The sequence below is a fragment of the Thyridium curvatum genome (assembly GCF_004353045.1).
Source record: "Thyridium curvatum strain D216 chromosome Unknown NODE_56_length_292564_cov_84.152122, whole genome shotgun sequence".
NCBI classification, from domain to species: domain Eukaryota; kingdom Fungi; phylum Ascomycota; class Sordariomycetes; order Thyridiales; family Thyridiaceae; genus Thyridium; species Thyridium curvatum.
Genome location: NW_022156811.1, coordinates 146,599 through 166,901, shown reverse-complemented (window position 1 = coordinate 166,901; position 20,303 = coordinate 146,599). Strand labels below are relative to the sequence as shown.

The 20,303-nt window shown below is 58.9% G+C and overlaps 5 protein-coding genes across 5 annotated transcripts; 1 reads left to right on the top strand and 4 right to left on the bottom strand.

The window, feature by feature from the left end:
- Positions 1-662: 662 nt before the first annotated feature.
- On the bottom strand, positions 663-2,995 carry E0L32_008475 (uncharacterized protein; the record flags this gene model as incomplete). Its single annotated transcript, XM_031143333.1, has 2 exons — positions 663-2,543; positions 2,822-2,995. 2 exons carry the CDS (start codon positions 2,993-2,995, stop codon positions 663-665), a joined length of 2,055 nt encoding a protein of 684 aa, XP_030992300.1.
- A 1,373-nt stretch (positions 2,996-4,368) lies between these two features.
- E0L32_008474 (uncharacterized protein) lies at positions 4,369-5,547 on the bottom strand (the record flags this gene model as incomplete). The annotated part of the gene is made up of 2 exons (XM_031143332.1): positions 4,369-4,418; positions 4,494-5,547. 2 exons carry the CDS (start codon positions 5,545-5,547, stop codon positions 4,369-4,371), a joined length of 1,104 nt encoding a protein of 367 aa, XP_030992299.1.
- Positions 5,548-10,286: 4,739 nt separating this feature from the next.
- Positions 10,287-11,294, bottom strand: E0L32_008473 (uncharacterized protein; the record flags this gene model as incomplete). Its single annotated transcript, XM_031143331.1, has 2 exons — positions 10,287-10,363; positions 10,466-11,294. 2 exons carry the CDS (start codon positions 11,292-11,294, stop codon positions 10,287-10,289), a joined length of 906 nt encoding a protein of 301 aa, XP_030992298.1.
- Positions 11,295-12,274: 980 nt separating this feature from the next.
- Positions 12,275-13,995, top strand: E0L32_008472 (uncharacterized protein; the record flags this gene model as incomplete). The annotated part of the gene is made up of 2 exons (XM_031143330.1): positions 12,275-12,430; positions 12,511-13,995. The coding sequence occupies 2 exons, from the start codon at positions 12,275-12,277 to the stop codon at positions 13,993-13,995; spliced, it is 1,641 nt and encodes a 546-aa protein (XP_030992297.1).
- Positions 13,996-14,336: 341 nt separating this feature from the next.
- Positions 14,337-19,928, bottom strand: E0L32_008471 (uncharacterized protein; the record flags this gene model as incomplete). Its single annotated transcript, XM_031143329.1, has 1 exon — positions 14,337-19,928. The coding sequence occupies one exon, from the start codon at positions 19,926-19,928 to the stop codon at positions 14,337-14,339; it is 5,592 nt and encodes a 1,863-aa protein (XP_030992296.1).
- Between the last annotated feature and the right edge of the window lie 375 nt (positions 19,929-20,303).

Here is a 20,303-nt window from a genome sequence, read left to right as displayed (position 1 = left end):
CATCAGTCCACTGGCGATCCTACAGGGTAATGCGTCGTGGCAGGTCACACCTAGATATCTCTTTCCGGACCGGAGCGGCACCACGGAGCTCGAGCTGCCTCAAATGGCATCGCGGCCTGACCAGACCTCGGTGCAGATGTACGGTTCCTGCCAGACCACTCTGTGTATGGAAGCACAAGCCTGTTACGGGTTACACGGAGCACTTGCATTGTCCCCCCTGACCAGTAGGCTTCCGTCCTCGCCAGCCCGGACACGAACTCGAGTCCAGGAACGTGGTGCCAACTACATGGCTCTGGCCACCGGCGGCATGGCAGGCACGCCTATCACAGACGCGCCGCGCCGGCAGGCTGCACGCCGAGACCTTTGAGCACCCGCGGGCGGTTGTTGGCAAGCACTGCGCGCTCCTGTTGTCGGCATCCTTAGGTCGTGCAAGGGGGGGTAATGGTGCCGATACTTTCGTTTGGTCGAGACAGGGGACAGAACGAAAACAAGAACATATGTGCCTCTGAATACAAGAAAGACAAACATAGAAAGAAACATTCAGCAGGGCAAGCGTAGTTAATAATGATGAATTGTATGCTACTCCCCAGCCTCCCACACGTAGTAGATCCCCATATCACCAGACGCAGATGACCATCGTAGCACGAGAAGAGCCAGTCTGCCTACGACTTGCCCTCCCCTGCCAAGATCTTCTTCGCCTCGTCCCGCAAGATGAACTTCTGGATCTTGCCGCTGCCCGTCTTGGGGTACTCGTCGACCCAGAAGACGTGCTTGGGCACGAGATGCGAGCTCAGGTGCGTCCGCACCCACTCCCGGACGTCCTCCTTGCTCAGCACTCTTCCTTCCTCCCCTACACCCTCCCCCTTCGCCTCCCCGTCCTCGAGCACCCTGACGCCCTTGTGCGCAATGACAAACGCCCCGACCGCCTCGCCGTACCGCTCGTCCGGCACGCCGACGACGCTCGCCTCGGCCACGAGCGGGTGCTGGAACAGCGCGTTCTCGACCTCGAGCGGGTGTATGTTCTCCCCGCCGCGGATGATGAGGTCCTTGATGCGGCCCGTGATCTCGACGTAGCCCTGCTCGTCCATGCGCGCCTCGTCGCCAGAGTACATCCACACCCTCTCGCCACCGCCACCGCCACCATTGCCACCCTCCTCCTCGGGCTCCGAGACCCGCACCTCGCGCGTCCGCGCCTCGTCGGCCCAGTACCCCTGCATGACGAGGTACCCCGACGCCGCGAGCTCGCCCCGCTCGCCGAGCGGCAGGACGCGCGACCGGTCGGCCGGGTCGACCACCTTGACGGCGGTGTGCGGCATCGCGCGCCCGACGGACCCCGTGCGGCGGCCGAGCGGGTCCGCGGGCGCGGTCATGCAGCTGACGGGCGACGTCTCGGTCATGCCGTAGCAGATGACCAGGTCGCGCAGGCCCATGGCCTCGAAGAGGCGGCGCATGAGCGCCTCGGGCACGCTGGACCCCGCCGCGATGCCCGTGCGCAGGTGCTCCCGCAGCGCCGCCGCCCGCGCGGGTGCGAGCACCTCGCCCGAGGCCAGCAGCTCGAGCTCGGCGACGAACATGGTCGCCACGCCGTAGAGGCCCGTGCCGCGGTGGTCGGCGGCCATGCGCAGCGCGGCGGCCGGGTCGAACGCCGGCGAGGGCAAGAGGATCGAGGCGCCCGTCGTCGCCGTCGCCATGTACCCCAGCACGCTGCCGAAGCAGTGGAACAGCGGCGGCGGGCAGACGATGCGGTCCTGCGGGGTGAGCGCCATGCGCGCGGCGATGAGGGCGCCGTTGTTGAGGATCGACGTGTGGCTCAGCATCGCGGCCTTGGGGTGCGACGTCGTGCCCGACGTGAACTGGATGTTGATGCAGTCCGCCGGCGAGAGCGGCGAGTCCGGCGCGACCGCCCCGCGGGAGGAGGAGGAGGAGGCGTGCGCCTCGCTCAGGAGGAGGGAGAAGGGCGTCAGGGACGGGAAGGCCGGCAGGTCAAAGTCGACGAGCGGGTGCGAGGGCGCGTTGTCCACGACGACGACGTTCCTGAGCGTCGGCACGTCCGGCGACTCGACCCTGCCGGAGCGCAGGTCCGGCACGAGGGACCGCAGCAGGGGCAGGTTGCTGCGGCCGCGGCAGGGCTTGTACGCGAGGTCGGTGACGGCGCTGGTGATGAGCGTCTCGGCGCCGAGGTGCGTGAGCGCGGCCTTGACCTGTTTGGCGTTGAAGGTCGGGTTGAGCGGCACGAGGATGGCCCCGAGCTTGAAGATGGCGTAGGTGAGGGCCGCGAACTCGGGGCAGTTGCCCAGGCTGACGGCGACGCGGTCGCCCTTCTTGACGCCGAGGGACCGGAGAGAGTGCGCGAGCGCGTTGGAGACGCTGTCGAGGGACTCGTAGGTGAAGACGGTCTCGACAGACTCGGGAGCTGGCAGGCCTTGGTCCCGGAACGAGTCTGGGCCGGTGGTCGGGGAACGACACAGCACGGCTGGCCGGTCACCAAATTGCGAGACGATAGAGGCAAAGTGCTCTGGTATGGTGTGTGGCAGTAATGGAGGCTATTACGCTGTCAGTATGAGAGCGGTAAGTTGCTGCATGGACTTCGCGTGACTTGGTACTAGACAGACTCTGGTCGTTCTTCCATCCAGCGTACTGTCGAGGTTGACAAGAGTTGATCAAACAAGCAACAGCCCCAGACCAACTCAGACAAACCAGTCCCTGAGAAGTTTTCTCCTGGCAGAAAGGGAGCACCTTGCGCAACCATCCGCCAACACAACAAGTCTTCGGAAGCCGAGCAGCTAAGCCAGGAAGCCAGGGTAGAATACCAGCAACTCACCTCGAGCGGGCCCTCACTCAGACTCCTGCCATTCTTCGGACGGCTATACCACCGTACACAGGCGCTCTTCCTTGCCGCCGCGAGTGTCGCTACACAACAAGGCGGCCTCCTGCAGCCAGACAGAAGCAGTGACCTCATAGGCCGGGCCGCGACACCGGCAGCCCGGACGCTCATGGAGGCTGCGGGGAACAGGCAGGGATGTGCTCGAGAAGAAGGATCGCAAGGGTGTATTATCAAAATTCGATACTTGGTGTGCGCATTTCCAAGATTTCCTGCAACAATTCCTTACTTGTTCTCTAAAGAGGGGGTTTGAGTATTTATACCAGCAGTTGCACCGCATCAAGCCGAGGAGCTGAGGAGCTGATGCCCGCCCACAGGCTAACTAGGCTTGCGGAGTAGTTAGTTAGGTCTCAGAATGCGGAGAAGATGGGGCTCTCTCCCCCTAGCAAATGACGCGACGGCTGCCAGATGCGGGAACGCTGGGCGCAGCTTGGCGCCGAATCCGGCATGCAGGCAGAGTCTTTTGCTCCTTTATAATCAACACTCAAGAGAGTTGCAACAAGGGAAAGGTTACAATAGCGGTACGGGGCTGACATGCTGGTCGTTTCGAGCAGTTTCGAAAATAGAAACGAACCGACTTCAAGGGTTTTGGAAAGGGGCCGTGGGAAAGACGGGATTGTTGATCTCGAGTCGGCTGTCATCTACAGACAGACAGAGACAACCAAAGCTTGGCGGAGTTGGAGTCGGAGCCTGTGCTGGAGCCGCCTCGATCCGTTCCCTCCCTTGTCCAGCCCTACCGATAGTGAGACTGGTAGAGAGAAGTCGGTTCCCCGCGAGCGGCCTGTCGGGTAAGCAGCGAGGGTAAAATACCTATCCTGCGGTAGTAGCTGTCGTGTTGCAACGACGGCTGAGTCTTGTTCAACTGACAAGGAGCTATGAGACTCGAAACTCTATTGGTAAGACACAACTCTCTTCCGGCCAGAGACCGCGCTCCTTCGGTTGTCTCATATATCAAGATGTGCCCACACGAGCAGATAGCTCTCCCCGTCACCCTCTTTTGACAGAAAGGAACGTCTTGATTCTTTCGAGAAAACTTCATATCCTTTGATGAAGTGTTTATTGTATTACTAAAAAGTATTCGCGGCCCGCCCACCAGGACACATTCCGTGATGGCAGACTCTCGCACGCAAGGATGGGGCTTCCCTTCTTTTGCTGGTCAGCCCATCCTGCCGTTTTTCTATACACTCTATTCCTGTATTCCGAGTTTCCCCCCCCTACCCTTTCGTAAATAGAACACACACCCGGAGACCAGCGAGACACAATCAAACGATGACCCTTTGGATGGTACAAAAAAACTCCGTTTTGTCTGCTGTTTGAGGGTCGCTGTACCAAAACTTTCGGACAGCCGAGGATTCGTGTGACAAAAAAAAGACTCCGCCTGTACGCCCGGCCAATGCAATGTTTGCTGTCGATGTAAAAAAAGAAAAAAAGATTTCGAGTGGTAGAAAGTCGGTAGTAGTAATAACACATGAGAAACGGCCACTCTTCTATTGGGTGACCTCGCCGATGTGGCGCTCGCTCTCGGGCTTCCATGTACCTGTCATGATCAACGCAAGTCAGCACACCTGATGATTCTCTCCCGCAAAACACTCCCAAGATGATGAAGACATACCCTCAAAGTCGTGCTTGACAAAGGCCATGGGGTCGTCGTAGTCCTTGGCGCCCATGGTGTTGACGCCCGGGGAGAAGCTCGTGATGGGCAGCACGATGACGTCGCCGACGCGCTTGGGCATGGTCATGCCGGTGAAGTTGCGGTAGTCGATGGCGCCCTTGGAGGTGGCCATGTCAAAGTAGCGCTCGTCGTTGAAGTACTCGAAGATGATGTCGGTCCAGACGGCGGGGCCCGTGAACTCGATGACGTTCTTGTCCTGCACGCGCGACAGCTCGCCGGAGCGCTTGCGGCGCAGGATCTCGCTGGTCAGGCGGGCGACGATCTCGCGCAGGACCGGGTGGCCCGGCTTGGCCTGGATGGTCCACTGGCAGAACTGGATGCGGCGGCTGTACCAGTCCTTCCAGTCCGGGCGGTCCGGGTCGGCCTCGATGCCGATGACGAGCCCGACCGACTCCCTCGGCACGCTCTCGGGGATCCACTCGAGGGCGCTGCGGATCGCGTACGTGTCGATGTCCGAGTATATGCCGCCGCGCGCCAGCAGGATCAGGTAGCGGAAGAAGTCGGCCTTGAGGACGGGCAGGGGCAGGGCGTGGTAGGCGTCGAGCACCTCGGGGACCGAGGCGTAGAGCAGGCGCAGCAGGTGCACGGCGACGTTGTCGGTGATGACCTCGTGGGTGAAGCCCGGGTGCTGCTCCGTCCAGGTCGCCTCCTGCTCGCGGAACTGGAACTCGCCGTTGGCGGGCGTCCACTTCCACGTCTGCCAGATGTACGCGGGGAACTTGGAGCTGACGTCGTAGGGGTACTGGTAGGCCAGCTTCTCGTAGAGCGACATCTTGGACATGTCGACGATGGGCCTCTGCTGGCCTGCCGGCGGGCCGTTCTGTGCTACCCCAGCGCCGGCGGCGCCATGGTGTGCAGAGGGCGGCTCGGAAGAGGGTGCCGTACTCGAGGCCTGCTTAGCGCCAGCTGCTGCTGCCTCGTTCGCGTTGTCGGCGAGCTTCGCGGCCGGCTTGATCGGTTGTGCTGCGACATCAGTTGAATGTGACCGTGTCATGAGGTAGAATATCGTGAGGAAAAATGCAGCCGCGATCAGGGCGCGGCGAAAGGTGAGCATCTTCGAAAGCCTCCTCCTCTAGAACAGAACAGGAGGGGAAAGCGGCCTTCGAGTGCGTGATGAGTTGGGGGTCGCTCTATGTTTGCTGGATACCAATCAAGGCTCCAGAGGGGAGAAGCTCGCAGGGAGTTCCTGTAGAGGATACTGTGGCGAGCTGATTCGAGGCTGAGTGAGTTGCTGGTTCAGGTCGGGGTGGTGGGTGCCTGCTAATTGAGAAGTCGTGGCCCAATTGAACCAGGGAACGCAGGATGACGTCGAAAAGGGGCGTTCGTCAGCGTGGTCTGGGCCCCCCTGGTGCTTATTTTTATTTTATTTTATTTTTTCTCGGGCGAGGCGATAAGGAATGGACGGTCGCGCCTCCACTGACAGCGGGCGTTCACTAAAAGTCTCAGAGGGCTAAATTGCCGAGAACAATGTGCCGGCTGGAGAGAGAAGAAGAGAAGGGGAAAAAAAGAGTCAGTAAGGAGAATGATAGAAAACGAAAAAATTGGCCAGGGATGGACAGGCAGATAGACGAGGAAAGGGAAAAAAAGGGAAAAGGGCAATAATCTGCAATCAGCAGCGGGGCAATGCAGTGAAGAGCTTCTACCTATGTACAAGTAGTGGACAAGGAGGCTTGTCCGGAGGCTTGCTTAGTAGAAGCGTCGAGATGGGGAATCCAGAGAATCCATAGAAAATGTACATGGGCCAGAGATAGCGTCAACACAATAAGCTGAACGAACTGACACGCACACGCTGTGGATCCTGGCCCAGAGGGGTGTGGATTGGATTGTGAAAGTGAAAGTGAAAGTGAAAAAGCCGCCGCTAGTCAAGGTAACTCACCTTGTTCGTCTTTTCGTCCCAAAAGCAATGAATGCAGTAGCGACAAACGCCGGCAGAGATGGGATCTTGATTTGGACGGATGGGCACACGGGTAAATGCGTGGGGCTGCAGATCATACAAAGATGGAGCCCTCTAGGTAGCCCTTCTTATTACCTCCAAGCCCGCGCCGAGCTGCGAAGCACGCCCAACACACCCAAAGCCAGACACCGGATCTGTGCCAAGAAGTGCCTCAACAGGGGATCTCCCGCCGATCCCTTCTCCCCGGGACCGCTGGAAGAGAGAGGCCGCGTTTCAGTGTTTCAGCAGCAGCGGAAGACACGCACGCACATGCACGCACGAGGGCTGCTGCTCGAACGCTATTGTCGGTTGGTGTCAATACTCGAATGGATGGATGGATGGATGGATGGCTGGGTAAGAGGGGCGGATGTTGGTCCGGAAGCCGGATGGTCGTGTCTGGTCTCTCGGTCGGGTCGGCCGGTGGTCGTGCGTGCTCAAGCTGTTCGCTGCTGAGTGATGATCCCTGACGGCAGGGGTGGAATGGATAGACAGGTACGGCGAGCTCGAAGATGTGCGTGTGTACCTTGTTGGTCGTGGACCCCTTGTAGGTATCCGTCTCTTCCTCTGTCTGGAGTTGGGCGAGATATCAGGCAATGAATTTGCCTCGAGATTGGTCGAAGGGAAAAAAAAGAAAGAGAAAAAGAAAAAAAATGGCGAAGAGCCGGTCAAGAGCTACTCGGTAAGGTAGGTAGCTCGTCGACTGACTGTAGAAGAAACAAGCAGACGTTCCAGATTCCAGCTCAGAGCCCACCCGAGCGCATGGCAAAAAGGTGACGGATGGCGCCTTTATCCAAGGTCCAAGGCAAGGCAGTGTGCCAAGTAGGACAGAGGTGCAGAGGTCTCGAGATGAAACATTGACTTGGTGGGTATTGCCGAACGCCTTAGCTGCAGCCACCCTTCCAGGAATGGAACGAGGGTGAGTCTACTACTCCGTAGTTGGATTTTGTCGTTTTTCTTCAGTCCAGTGTTCGTGTCGTCAGTGTCCGTCTCCTCCCTCCTCCTCCCTCCTCCGTGGTGAAGGTTGCGGGAATGCCGGATATGTATAGAGCTGACATGCGATACGGGATGCCGAAGGCACACTCACATCAAGGTTGGCAATTGGGATGCATGTCTCGCCAGGGTATGAACTTAAGACCAAAAGTAGGTACTTTGCCTGACTCTCACGTCGTATCCGGACTCTATGGAGGGTTCAATCTCTTTCCAACGGCAATGGTCCCCTCCCCCCTCCCCCCCAGTACAAAGTACGATCGCCCCCACGCAAGCCTGTGCGACTCGAGACACTGTTCCAGATCCTGTCCTTGTCGTTCGTTCCATTGCTCTGTTGCTCACCACACCAGCCCATAATGACGTGAATCGTATTTTGGCACTTCCCTACCTATTCTTCGACAATAGGCATCGCCACTACACGCTCAAATACCAGCCGGCTTTGCCCAACTCTACCTAGGGAGGTAGTTAGCCCCGGCGCGGCCAGTACTCTACCTTCAGGTAGTTAATCGGGGGACCCCTGATTAAAAAAGAGAAAAAGATATGGACCCGCCGCGTCCACAGAGCTATTGTCCTGGTACCTACTAGGTAGCTGTGTACTTTTTAGCGTGTTCTTTGGTGATGAGATTCTGCTCTCTTCATCTCTCTTGCTTATTCGTGATTGTGCAATACGAGCTGTGAGCAGGAAAAAACGACAGCGTTCCCCAGCAGGCAGCCCACATCAGATCCTGGGCGAGGGACCAGGTTGACGGATCAGATCAGGCGCGGCTCCGGGCGCCCGTCCGTGCTTGGCACGTCCTCGGTGAGTGAGCTGGAGCCTGGAGGTCAGTGCCAGACAGGCCACCCCCCAGGAGAGGAGGCCTGCCGGTCGCGCGAATTGACTTTTTGGGGGGTCTGTTGCGATGTGCGATCAGCCAAGGGTAAGGGTGGTGGTGCCGGATGACAGCTACCTGCATTTACGAGCGAGACATGCTATGGAATTAAGTGCCTACCTCCCTACCTCCCTACCTACCTAGGTAGGTACATACCCATGAGGAGCCCGTTACGAGGGCCACACCCAATAAGGTTCACTGGATTGCGAGCGTGTCGTGCGTCGTGCGTCGTGCGTCGTGCTCAGCAAAGTAAAATAAGGACATCAAATAAATACCTACAAAGTAAGTGAAGTGACGGGCTTCATCCTTCGCTTTAGTGCCGGTCGCGGTCCAGGTAGTGCTCGGGAGGCGCAACGCCTCTTTGTTGACTCGGCGCGAAAGCTTGCGTAAAACTATCGTTTCTCGTTGCAGAGCCAATTTCAATTCAAGAACCATTCGCGGACCCCATCTTGCTTCTGCTGCGGCTCTTGCTGCGCGATCGGCGACCTGGATCATTGAGGCAGGCCGCGGTCCCAATTCAGTAAATTCAATCAATCAATCCGACACCCCCGTCCAGCCGCAGCGCGTGCTTCCCGAAATAACTTTGATGATGCGCAATGCCGCGACATTACAACAGATAGATGACCGGCAAGGGTCTGTGGAGGCTGCCATTGGGACGCTTCTCGTGCCGGCAGGTCGATGTGCCATGCGACGGCCAGGCCTGGGCACGCTGGGCGCCAAGCCTCTGCCGTCCCTCTTTCTTCACATGCTCGAAACGCACTGACGTACACCACCCCTTCTGCCCTCTCACCCTCTGTAATCTTGGTGCGCTTTACGCACCGCCCAATCAGACTGTTGCAGCATTCCTCAAAAGGGTAATCCAGACTTCTTCCCAGGAACTCATCCCATGAATTTGACATATTTTGACATATTTTGATGTTCAAGTCAGCATTTCTCAACTCGAAGCGATCATTGCTCTCTTTCTCTCTCTCGATTTGTACACATCATCCGTGTATTGCGCACCGACTCGCGTGTCTGTCTGTATGGCAGCAATTCCCTCGCTCTCAGGCCAAGGAATGCAACTTTGTACGACACCAGCCCAGCATTCCAACCGATGCTTTTGGGTAAAGATCCCTTTTTTGTGTCAGACCGGATGTGCCCCTGACTAGAGGTTTAGTACTTGTAGAGGATACCTAAGTTCATTCCATCCATCACTGCTCTGCCACAAAATGGCCCTCTCGACGATCACCGATCACGCTTCCCTTCCAACGGTCGCTCTCATCGTCTGACCGAGGGAATACCAGAGTCACATACGTTGCCCCGTCTCGGCGGTATTTCACATACATGTCGAGAGATCTGCAACACCGAGAGGGCTTGTGAGCACAGAAATGGTTCATCCTGAAAGTAGAGCGAGGTAGTGTAACTGCATGTACGGAGCACGTCACGATGTGCTTGTATTCCCGGACTCTTATCACAGCGACCCCGATCCATCCTCCACCGGCAGCATCTGCCGGGGGGGGCAATCACACCCCCTCAGCTGCGCCTCGCCGCGAAATCTTGCTTCATTCGGCCTTGTCACATACTGCAGGCCGCTAACGAGAGAGAGTGGCGCCCGTTTTCAATTTGCGCGGGACATGGCTCACGTCGCGTCGCACGGCAGCGCCGAGAGAATCTTCAGCCCAGGGCGTATGTAGATTAGGTAGTGCTGAGTGGCTGAACATCTACACCCGAGATGCTGCATGCAGCCTCATACTTGGCCTTTGTAGGTACTCGCTCAATCGCACGAATGAATTAAATCGTCTATTCCATGCGCCATAAACCAAGACATACCTACTGTACACGATGCTTTCTAAACTAGATGCCGCTTTTTCTGGGTGTTCTCCATCATACCGAAACCGCCACGTCAAAACTCCAAAGACAAAAGTTCCTTCCAGTGATATCAAAAGGGCCGGCCGGTCGGTGGTACTAGACGTTGATCTTGAGAGAGAAGTCGACGTGCGGCACACCCTGGTGGATGTAACTCGTAGACACAATGTCGATATCTAGAGAGAAGGAGTGGTAGATAAAATAGTCAGCCAAACAAATACAACTAGATCAATAACTCAGAACCGGCGGGCGAACGATGACCACTCGGGAAGACGCACCATTGCACACATAGCCCTCGACGTTCTCCGCCGTCAGGCCGCCCGAGACCTCGAGCAGGAACTGCTTCTTGCCGGCCCACCTCTCGCGGATGCTCCGGGCGGCGACCCTGACGCCCTCGCCGGTGAAGTTGTCGAGCATGACGACGTCGGCGCCGGCGCCGATGGCCTCGTCGGCCTCGGCCTCGCTCTGCACCTCGACCTCGACCTTGAGGCTGAACCCGCCGACGCTCTTGGCCGCCGCCACGGCGTCGGCGATGCTGCCCCGGCTCCAGACGTGGTTGTCCTTGAGCATGATCATCGAGCTCAGGTCCATGCGGTGCGCGTCCGCGCCGCCGACCAGCATGCCGTACTTCTCCACGAGCCGGAACCCGGGCGTCGTCTTCCTCGTGCCCGCCACCCGGCCCGCGTAGCCGGCCTGCCGCAGGGCGCCGACGACGGCCCGCGTGCGGCTGGCCACGCCCGAGCACCGCGCCAGGATGTTGAGCGCCACGCGCTCGCCGAGGAGGATGCCCCTCACGGGGCCCGTGACGGTGGCCATCTTGGTCTTGGACCCGCCGCCGGCGACGGCCTGGCCCTCGGTCGTGTGCCACTCGACGGTGCAGCCGGTCTGGGCCAAGACCTCGTCGAAGAAGGGCACGCCGGCGAGCACGCCCGCCGACTTGCCCCACAGCGTGGCCGTGCGGACGTGCTCGCCGACGACGAAGCCGCCGTAGTCGAAGGAGGGTGTGTCCTCGGCGAGCCAGGCGGTCACCGAGCTCTTCCACGACGGCGGCAGGAGGTGGGCGAGGGAGCCGTGCTCGAGGGGCGTCAGCGGCGGTGCGGCGGACATGGCTGCGCAGACCTGGGACGACGGATCGATGGATCTATAGGAGAGAATTGAGTCTCGGGGGGGAAGGGGTCGCAGGCGTGGAAGACGCGCAGCAGGCTGATTCAATGGGGCGCTGTCGACTGCGAGGTTGAAGACTTGTATATCGTCGCGACAGTGAAGGCTATTGATGCATTTCGCCCCCCGGACAGGTGATGTTCATTGAATTTGCGACCGAGGCCGGCACAGGTCTCCCCGCTGTTCCGTTTCTATCCGCGCGGGGCACATCCGATCCGACTCAGTTGATCTGCGCGCGCTGGTGTCAACTGCCAATGTGAACCCCACCACAGCACCGGCAGTTCGAGGTGCGGCTAAGGCACAGCTCAAAGAGTGCAGACAGGGAAACGCCCGTAATGCTTTTATTAGGGACTCTACGATGCCGTGTTCGCCAATGGAGCTTGGAGAACTGTGGTCCCTGCCCTGATTCTCTGGTTCTCTCGAGTATCAAGAAGACAGAGCTCGCAGGCCATACCAGCTCTACCATCCCGACAAACTAACTCAGAACGGACAATCAAGTCAAAGGTTCTTACATCCGTCCCGAATTGACAGCGCAATCCCATCTTGCCGGCTCTCCAATGTCAGGATCAGCAGAACCACGGGATTCTCCGTAGTGCTGCGGGCACGGGCAGATGGCGGGGGATCCTTGGAAGCTTCAGCTGCTCCAAGTGGCCCAAGCTCCCGCATCCCATCCCCCGTAGCCCCGGCAAAAAAGTCAACTGAGATTCATATGATCTGACCTCGATCTAACAACTTATCACTACCTACCTTACCACATTACTCCTCCGCCACACCAATCGACGCCAAACGACTTTGTGCGACCGGAATGGGAACGTTGGGAAAGTCAATTACATAAGGGCCCATTGATCATAAGCGACCAGACACACAAGGACCGCGTCCCATCGCAGTGTGTTGGCCGCGCGCATACACACGCACGCTCTCCCACCATGAGGACAGCAAGGGCGCCCGCCCGGTGTCTCCAATGCCTCCTCCGGCCCTCCATACCGCAGCGACCCGCGCCCGCCGCAAGCAGATTCTTCCATGCGTCGAGGCAATTACGAGCCAGCGATGAGCCGTCCGGGCCCCGGATCACCAATACCAAGGTAAGACTCCTTCCTCCGTCCCCCGCAACCCCTTCCCCGTAACAAGAAACCGGGGCCAAGCTGACCAAAAGACAAAACAGCAGGAGCCGCAGCAGCCGCTCAACGACCTCGGCGACGACGCCCTCGGGCCCAGGCGGCCCAGCACGGCGCCCAAGCCCGTCGTCGACATCCGCCACATCCGCCAGAACCCGGCCCTGTACGAGCAAAACTGCCTCGAGCGCAACTACAGGGCCCAGGCCGCCTTCCCGGCCCGCATCAACCTGCTCTTCGACCAGTGGCAGGACCGCCAGCGCGAGGGGCGCGCCCTGCGCGAGCGCTCCAACCTGCTGCGCCGCCACCTCGCCAACCCCAACACCACGGCCCTCGCCGACGACGGCACCGACGCCTCGGCCGCCGACCTGCACGGCCGCCCGCGCGACGACGTCCTCGCCGAGGCCCGCGACCTCAAGGCCCGCCTCGCCGCCATCGAGGACGCCGAGGCCGGCCTCCAGGACGAGATGGAGCGCCTCGCCCTCGCCGTGCCCAACCTGACCAGCGACCAGACGCCGCGCGGCGACGAGGCCCTCGTCCTCTCCTACATCAACGACCGGCCCGAGCCCCGCGGCCGCGAGTCGGACCGCGTCTGGCGCTCCCACGTCCACATCGGCAGCGAGCTCGGCATCCTCGACTTTGCCGCCGCCGCCGCCACCTCGGGCTGGGGCTGGTACTACCTCGTCGGCGAGGCCGCCCAGCTCGAGCAGGCCCTCGTCCAGTACGCCCTGACCGTCGCCTCCCGCGCGGGGTGGACCCAGGTCGCCCCGCCCAGCATGGTCTACTCGCACATCGCCTCGGCCTGCGGCTTCCAGCCCCGCGACCAGAACGGCGAGCAGCAGATCTACGCCGTCGCGCGCCCGCAGAGGGACAGGGACGGCGGCCGCAGCCCGGAGCTCTGCCTCGCGGGCACCGCCGAGATCCCCCTCGCGGGCATGAAGGCCGAGTCCCAGCTCGACGAGACCGAGCTGCCCGCCCGCCGCGTCGGCGTCTCGCGCAGCTACCGCGCCGAGGCCGGCGCCCGCGGCGCCGAGACAAAGGGCCTCTACCGCGTCCACGAGTTCACAAAGGTCGAGCTCTTCGCCTGGACCGAGCCCACGCCGCGCGCCGCCGCCGAGGTCTTCGACGAGGTGGTCGACCTGCAGACCGAGATGCTCGGCTCGCTCGGCCTGCACTGCCGCGTCCTCGAGATGCCCGCGTCGGACCTCGGCGCCTCGGCCACCCGCAAGTGCGACATCGAGGCCTTCTTCCCCAGCCGCGCCGAGCTGCGCGGCCGCGGCTGGGGCGAGGTCACGAGCGCCAGCATCTGCTCCGACTACCAGACCCGCCGCCTCGCCACCCGCGTCCGCTACGACGGCAAGATGACCTACCCCTGGACCGTCAACGGCACCGCCATGGCCGTGCCCCGCGTCCTCGCCGCCATCCTCGAGCACGGCTGGGACGAGGGCGAGATGACCGTCGCCATCCCCGAGGTCTTGCGCCCCTGGATGGACGGCAAGGACAAGATTGGGCCCCCCAAGCATCGCCTCAGGTGAGGCATCCGGGCCGGCATAGACCGTCATTTAGTTTCTCTAGTCTTGGAAGAAAAGACATGTGCACGCCCTGTGTGTTCTTATTTAGCAGTAGCGTAGCAGCAGCGTCACGCGCAACATAACGTATGAATAAATCACTCATAATCGAAACTCCATGATTGATTGATTGAAACTGGTTCGTTAGAAAACGCAAGAGACGAGAAACAAACATGTGTCGCCAAAGGAAACCCGTATTCCGTTTCCCAACGCTCCTGCACCCAAGAAAAAAAACAGACCCAAGAAACATCTCCGCACAAAGTCATATTTACAAGAATCAAAAAAAGGCTAGTATCAATCTGCCCGGGTTACTCCAGCTCTCCCTTCTCTCTCACATATAGACGACAACTCCTACTACCAGCGCTCTCATCACCCCTGGTACAGAGCACCTCGTTGCCCTCACCTCCCCCACTGACAATGCTCGACCCAACCGCGCTCTCGGTCCACTCGCTCGCCGTCTCGTCGTGGTCAGAGTAGTCGGCATCGGTGCTCACCTCGCTGCCAGTGTACCCAGTAATCACCGTGGTCCCCATGCTCGACCGCCGCAGCGTCTCCGTCTCGCTCCGGTCGTCTCCCTCCCCGACCTCGCTCGGGTCGGCCAGGTCCGGATCGGCCAGCACGATCTCGTCCTGCCGCGGCGTGGCATAGTCCTCGGCCTCGTCTTCGTCGTCCTCGTTGAGCGGGTGGCTGTTCTCCTTGTCCTCCTTGTCCCCGTCGAGGTCGCCGTAGCCCTTGCCGGCCATGCGGCCCGCCCAGCTCGCCTTGCGCATCGCTGCGGCTCCTGCTGGTGCCCTAACACTCTGGCTCCTCTTAAATCCACCAGCGGGAACGTTGTGGTTGATTTGGCTGAGCGACAGGATTCTGCGCGCCTGGTTCGGCGGCTGCAGGTTGCGCTTGGATGACATGGTCATGTTGAAGGCCGCCCGTGGCTTGCTTGGAGCAGCTGCTTCGGCAGCTAGCGACTCCTTGGCGGGCTTCTGAGAGGGCACTCGCTTACGGCTCATGATGTCCCGACCCTGATTGGCCTTGGCCATGAGGAGGACACGTGAATGATCCATGACGCCCTCCAAGATACGACGCTCGAGACCCTCGGCTCTATTTTCCATATCGTGGAGCTCCTCACGGCGTAGTCGCAAGGCGGTCTCAAGAGAAGACACATCGGCAGAGAGACGGATCTTCTGGCGGGTGAGGCCTTCCTGCTCGCCGCGGAGCCCGAGAATGCTCTCTTTCAGACGCGCCTCCTCCTCCCTGAGACTGGCGAGGTTGGCTTCGACTTCTTCTTTCTGAGCCTGACCACGCTCAAGGGCCGCATTGGTCTCTTGAAGCGCTTTCTGCTGGTCTTCGTGCTCCTCAGCCTTCAGCTGCTTCTGCGCAGTCAAAAAGTCTGCCACCTCGGCAGCAGTCTGCAGGACTTGCTGGTGAATCTTATCTAGAGTGTCAAGTTGCGAGAAGGCCTTGCCCGCAGCGTGGCTGTGATCAACTAGCTTGTCGAGCTTCTCGTGGACTCCAGTATCGTCGTACTTCTCGACTGGGGGCAGCAAAGGCATCTCTGGTGGTTTTGATTCCTCGATCTTCTCCTCGATAGATGTAGCCGAAGTCTTGGAATGCTCATAGTGTTGGCCAACAATGAGCAGAACATCTTTGACTGCTTCGAGGATCTTGGGCTGGTATTCAACAACATGGCCCTGAATACCTTCGGCGACGCCTAGAGCCTCCTTGACCTGGTCTCGAGTGAGCTGGTGCTCGGCTTTGTCGTCCGAGTGATTCTCCTCCGACTTCGTTGCCATGTCTTCCACACGTTCGAAGACGGTCTTGGAAGCCTCCTCCATCTTCTCCAGAGAGTCGGTGACAGTCGAGCCCAAGGTATCGATAAGCGTCTTCAATTCTTCGGCGATAGCCTTCGTGCTGACCATAGCAGATTCCATCTCCGCATCGCGCTCCTCTCCAGATTTGGCCCGGTCGTCCATGAGAAGCTGGAACTCCTCATACTTGGTCTTCATGTCGTTGATGCCCTCATCGATCTTGGCACCGAGTGTGTCTGTTGTGAGCAGGAACTTCTCGTCCGTGTCCAGTTTGGCCCCGACAACGCCGGCCTTTGCCTCTTCGAACTCGGACTTCATGGTCTCAAACATCTCCTTGATGTCGGTGCCGACATTGGCGTTGTTAGCCATGGTTTCGCTCATTGCCTCGAGGAGCTTGCTGAGCGACTCAATGCCGGAGGCACCCTGGCCGAGCTTCTCCGAAACAGTGCCCTGAAACTCTTCTAGGAACGTCTTGACCTCAGTGACACGCTCGCTGACACCAACGGTCTCGGCCTGCCTCTCTTCGAAAGCTTTGGCGTTGGTTTCGGCATGTGTCTCGGCCTGATCCTTGAACTCTTTCACGATGGTCTCGAGCCCCTTGAGGTCTTCCTTGGAAGGCAGGTCAGCAAGGTCAGCCTTGACCAGCTGGTCGACAACGATCTTGACCTCCTGACATATTGTACCAATGGCATCGACGTCGGTCTTGGTGACTTTCTCAGGATCTTCAAATTGCTTGTCGTGACGATCTTTCATCTCTTCAAAACCATTGGCGACCTGGGCGACCAGGGACTCAACCATATTGATGTCCTCTCGAGATGAAAGACTATCGACCCGAGTTGACAGCTGTCCCAAGCTCTCCTTCGTTTCTAGAAGCAGAGTTTCAAGGATGTCGATATGGTCTTTCCGCACAGACTGCTCTCCATCAATAAGGTCATCAAGGCGTGCTTTGGTGTTGCGGAGAATGGTTTCAATGGCCTGAACATCTTCCTTGGCAGCGGCATCAGTGGGTGCCGGCTCATGGTTCGACATTCCGGCAACGGACTCCTGGAGATTGCGGAGCATTTCCTCCATAGCAGCCAAATTCTCCGCCGACGCAGGTTCTGCCGCGGGAGCAGGGGTTTCCATGCCTTCAACCTTGATCCGGAGCTGCGTGATAAGCACCTCAAGGTTCTTGATATCATCGTGCTTTAGCATATCGGCAGGTACGACAGCGGCGGTTGTGTCCTCAACAGTGGCCACGGCACGGCTCTGCTCACGCAGGCCGTCAATGTCTGTTCGAACACCATCGAGACCAGACTTGAGCGCGTCTAGAATTTCGTCATTGGCCGTCAGGTCGACAGGCTTGTTGCCCAACTTCTCGATGCTTATGCGAAGGTCATCAAATCCTTCTTGCAGCGCATCAAGGACTTCGTTTGTACCGGCGATAGGTCGATTATTGAGCTCTGTTTTTAGGCTGCTTAGCCCGTCGTGTAGCGCTTCAAGGACCTCCCTGTTGTTTCCACCGGCGGCGACTGAAGGGGTGGCAGGGACGAGTGATGAGTTCACTGTGTCCCTCAACGACTCCAACTCCTCCTTGAGCATGGCCTTTGAGCCATCGGAAGAAGTAGACACAAGACCGGCGATCTCTTCTCTGAAAACATCCAGAGTCCGGATCAACCCCTCCATAAATTCTTCTTGGTTGGCTGCTCCGCTGGCTCGGTCGACGTAGCCTTCGATATCAGAGCGTAGCTTTTCGAAGCCATCTTTGGTCGCATCAAGCACCTGTTCGGTATCCCTCCCGTTGGCAGCTACATTCTGTTTGGCCTCATCCGAGACAGCCTTGAATTCCTCGCGCATGAAATCCATGATGTCCTGCAGACGAACAATGATCTCGTCGTTGTTCATGGCTTCTCTGGGAACAAGGGCTGACTCGGTACGGGGGAACTCGAATCCGTTCAGACCTTGCTTCACGGCATCAAGCATGTCGTCCTTGGTGATTTCGGCACCGATAGCAGACGGCGCAACGGGGAACTCGAACTCCTCGAGACATTCGCGAACAGCCTCGAGGATTTCGTCTCGGGAAAGGGTCGCTGGCGTGTCCACCTGCGGAGGTACGAAATGTTTCAGGCCCTCAACGACTGCCTTGAACACCTCTTCTCTTGTTGCACCCGTAGGGTGGTCCATCCGTGGACCATACTCGCGAAGTCCTTCCTGGAGGCACTGCAGAACCTCATCACGCTCTAGGCCCAAGTGCTGCACCTCGATCTCCGGCTTGTATGCTTCCCATGCCTCCTTGACTGCCTGAATGACATCCTCACGGCTCAACTCGTCAGCAGCATCTTTGTTGTGAGAATCTTGCAATGCCGCTCGCATGGCGTTGTAGATCTCTTGGTAGTCAACAGGAGATTTCGAGGCGACGGAGGCGGCAGATTGGCGGCGGTGTTCTCTAAGCAGCTGATTCATGTGCTCCTTCATTTCGTCCAGTCCTTCCTCGATAACTTTGGACATCTCGACGTTGAGAGCCGCCTCATTCTTCAACTCCTTGGTAGAATCAACCTCGTCAAGACGACGACCTAGCTCGCGGCCCATGCCCAGAACTTCGCCACGCAGTTCACGAACAAGCGCCTTGACTTCCGCAGTAAGACCGCCGCCTTGGGCGACGCTCTCTTTAACAGAACGGATGGCCTTGAGAACATCTTCGTTGAGAAGATCAGCGGCCCTGGAGGGGGGAGCTGATGATCTGCGGCTCTCTTTTTCGTTCAGCAGCCGCTCGACACGACTCGTCATGGGGCCGGATCGGTCGTATGCGATCTCGGGCGATGACGGGTCATCAAAGCTGAAATTTCGGGCGCGGTTGCCTCCACGGCCGCCGTTGCCCACGCTTGCAAGCACGACAGCCTGGTCCTGGGATGCCTTGACGTGTTTGAGCAGCTCCTCCACTTTCTCGGCCGATGCCATGCCGGAGAGCGTCTCGACGACCTCCGTGAGCCGAGCGATGAGGCGATCTTGTCCTTCCTTTGTGCCCATCTCGCGCACAACCTTTTCCAGGAGCGCAATGGTAGCGGGCGTTTCACCACCATACAACGACGGTGTGCTAACCGATTCTCGGTCGAGGGACGTGGCGAAGCTGTTTGGCGAAGGGATACGGGGAAGAGAAAACGGTCGTATGGCCTTGGAATGTGACGGTGGACTGTGAGGCTTATTGTCCAGTAGTAGACTGCCACCGTAAGGGTCTCTGGTGCCACGGAGAGCCGCCTCATTCGCATTGGTGATGAGCTCTCGGAGACTTTTGCGGATATCCTCGTCTCTGGCATTTGTGGCTTCCTTCAGACTCAGGAGGTCGGTGGCGTTGTCGCGACTTCTCCTGCTAAGAGCCGACATCTCCTTCTGCAGCGCAGTGGCTATATTCGTCAGACTTAAGATCTGGTGTGATAGGTTGTCTAATGGCTGCGGTGCCTTGGCCAGGGCGTTGGATCCGTTGGTGACGTTAGCAAGAGGCGACTCGGCCTCTCGCTGGGTTGGCGTCGACATGTTCTGCAGAGCAAGCATGGTGGCCGACTGAGGGGGCGTGTTTTCGCCGAGGATGCTGTGATGCGATCGCCGCACCGCAGTCGGTCGGACGATAGGAGTGAGGCTCGGCCCCGGGGTTGGTGATAGGACCATTGCTCTCTCGTCCCGGTCCTCGGACTTGACCTCGACGAAGGGGTCGCGGTCTCGGTTTTTCGATGGGGTTGATGGCCTGGTAGATGGTCTCCCGGTCTTGTCGGGAGAACGTGGTGTTGAGGAGGAGGAATCGCGGCCGCCTTCGATCATCAAACTAAGATCTCGTACGGTTCCCGGCTGCAGTGATTGCATGCGCCTGTGGGCGGAGCCTTTCAGAAGCGGGCGCTCAGGCGATACATCAGGGCCGCGTTTGGAAAGGGCGTTGGATACCAAGCCGCTCTCGCGTGCCTTCTCTGTCAGAGCGGCATGTGCGGACTGAATGGCGCTCGAGGTTCCGGCTCTGGATGTTACGGGCGACTGGGGATTGAGCGGCAGCGGTGGTGGCGCTCTCTCGGGGTCGGAACTGTCCCACCTGCTCTTGCTGCTTAGCGAAAACTTTCGCCAAAGGGAAGGCATCAAGACTGCTAGGTATCACGAGATAGGATTGAGAACGCACATTGGAATCAAGGCGCGGCCCTGATCTGAAGAAGTAGAATGCTGGTGTCTTAGAGGCCTATCGGCATCTCTTGGGCAATCCCGCTCTATGGGAGCCATTGTGTACGATATCGATGGACTGGAATGCGGAGTAGATGCTTGCGGGTAGTCTGGAATGTTGAATGTCTTAATGATGCCTTAGTGCAGGGCCGGCGACCTGCAATCCGCACCAAGCACCGGCGAAAGTCAACAGTAGCTTCGCGACCGGGAATAATGTAAATAGATGTCCGGCGCAATTCGACAAGGGAACAAACGTGCTCTCAAGAGAGAAACAATCGACAAAACGGTAAGAAGGCT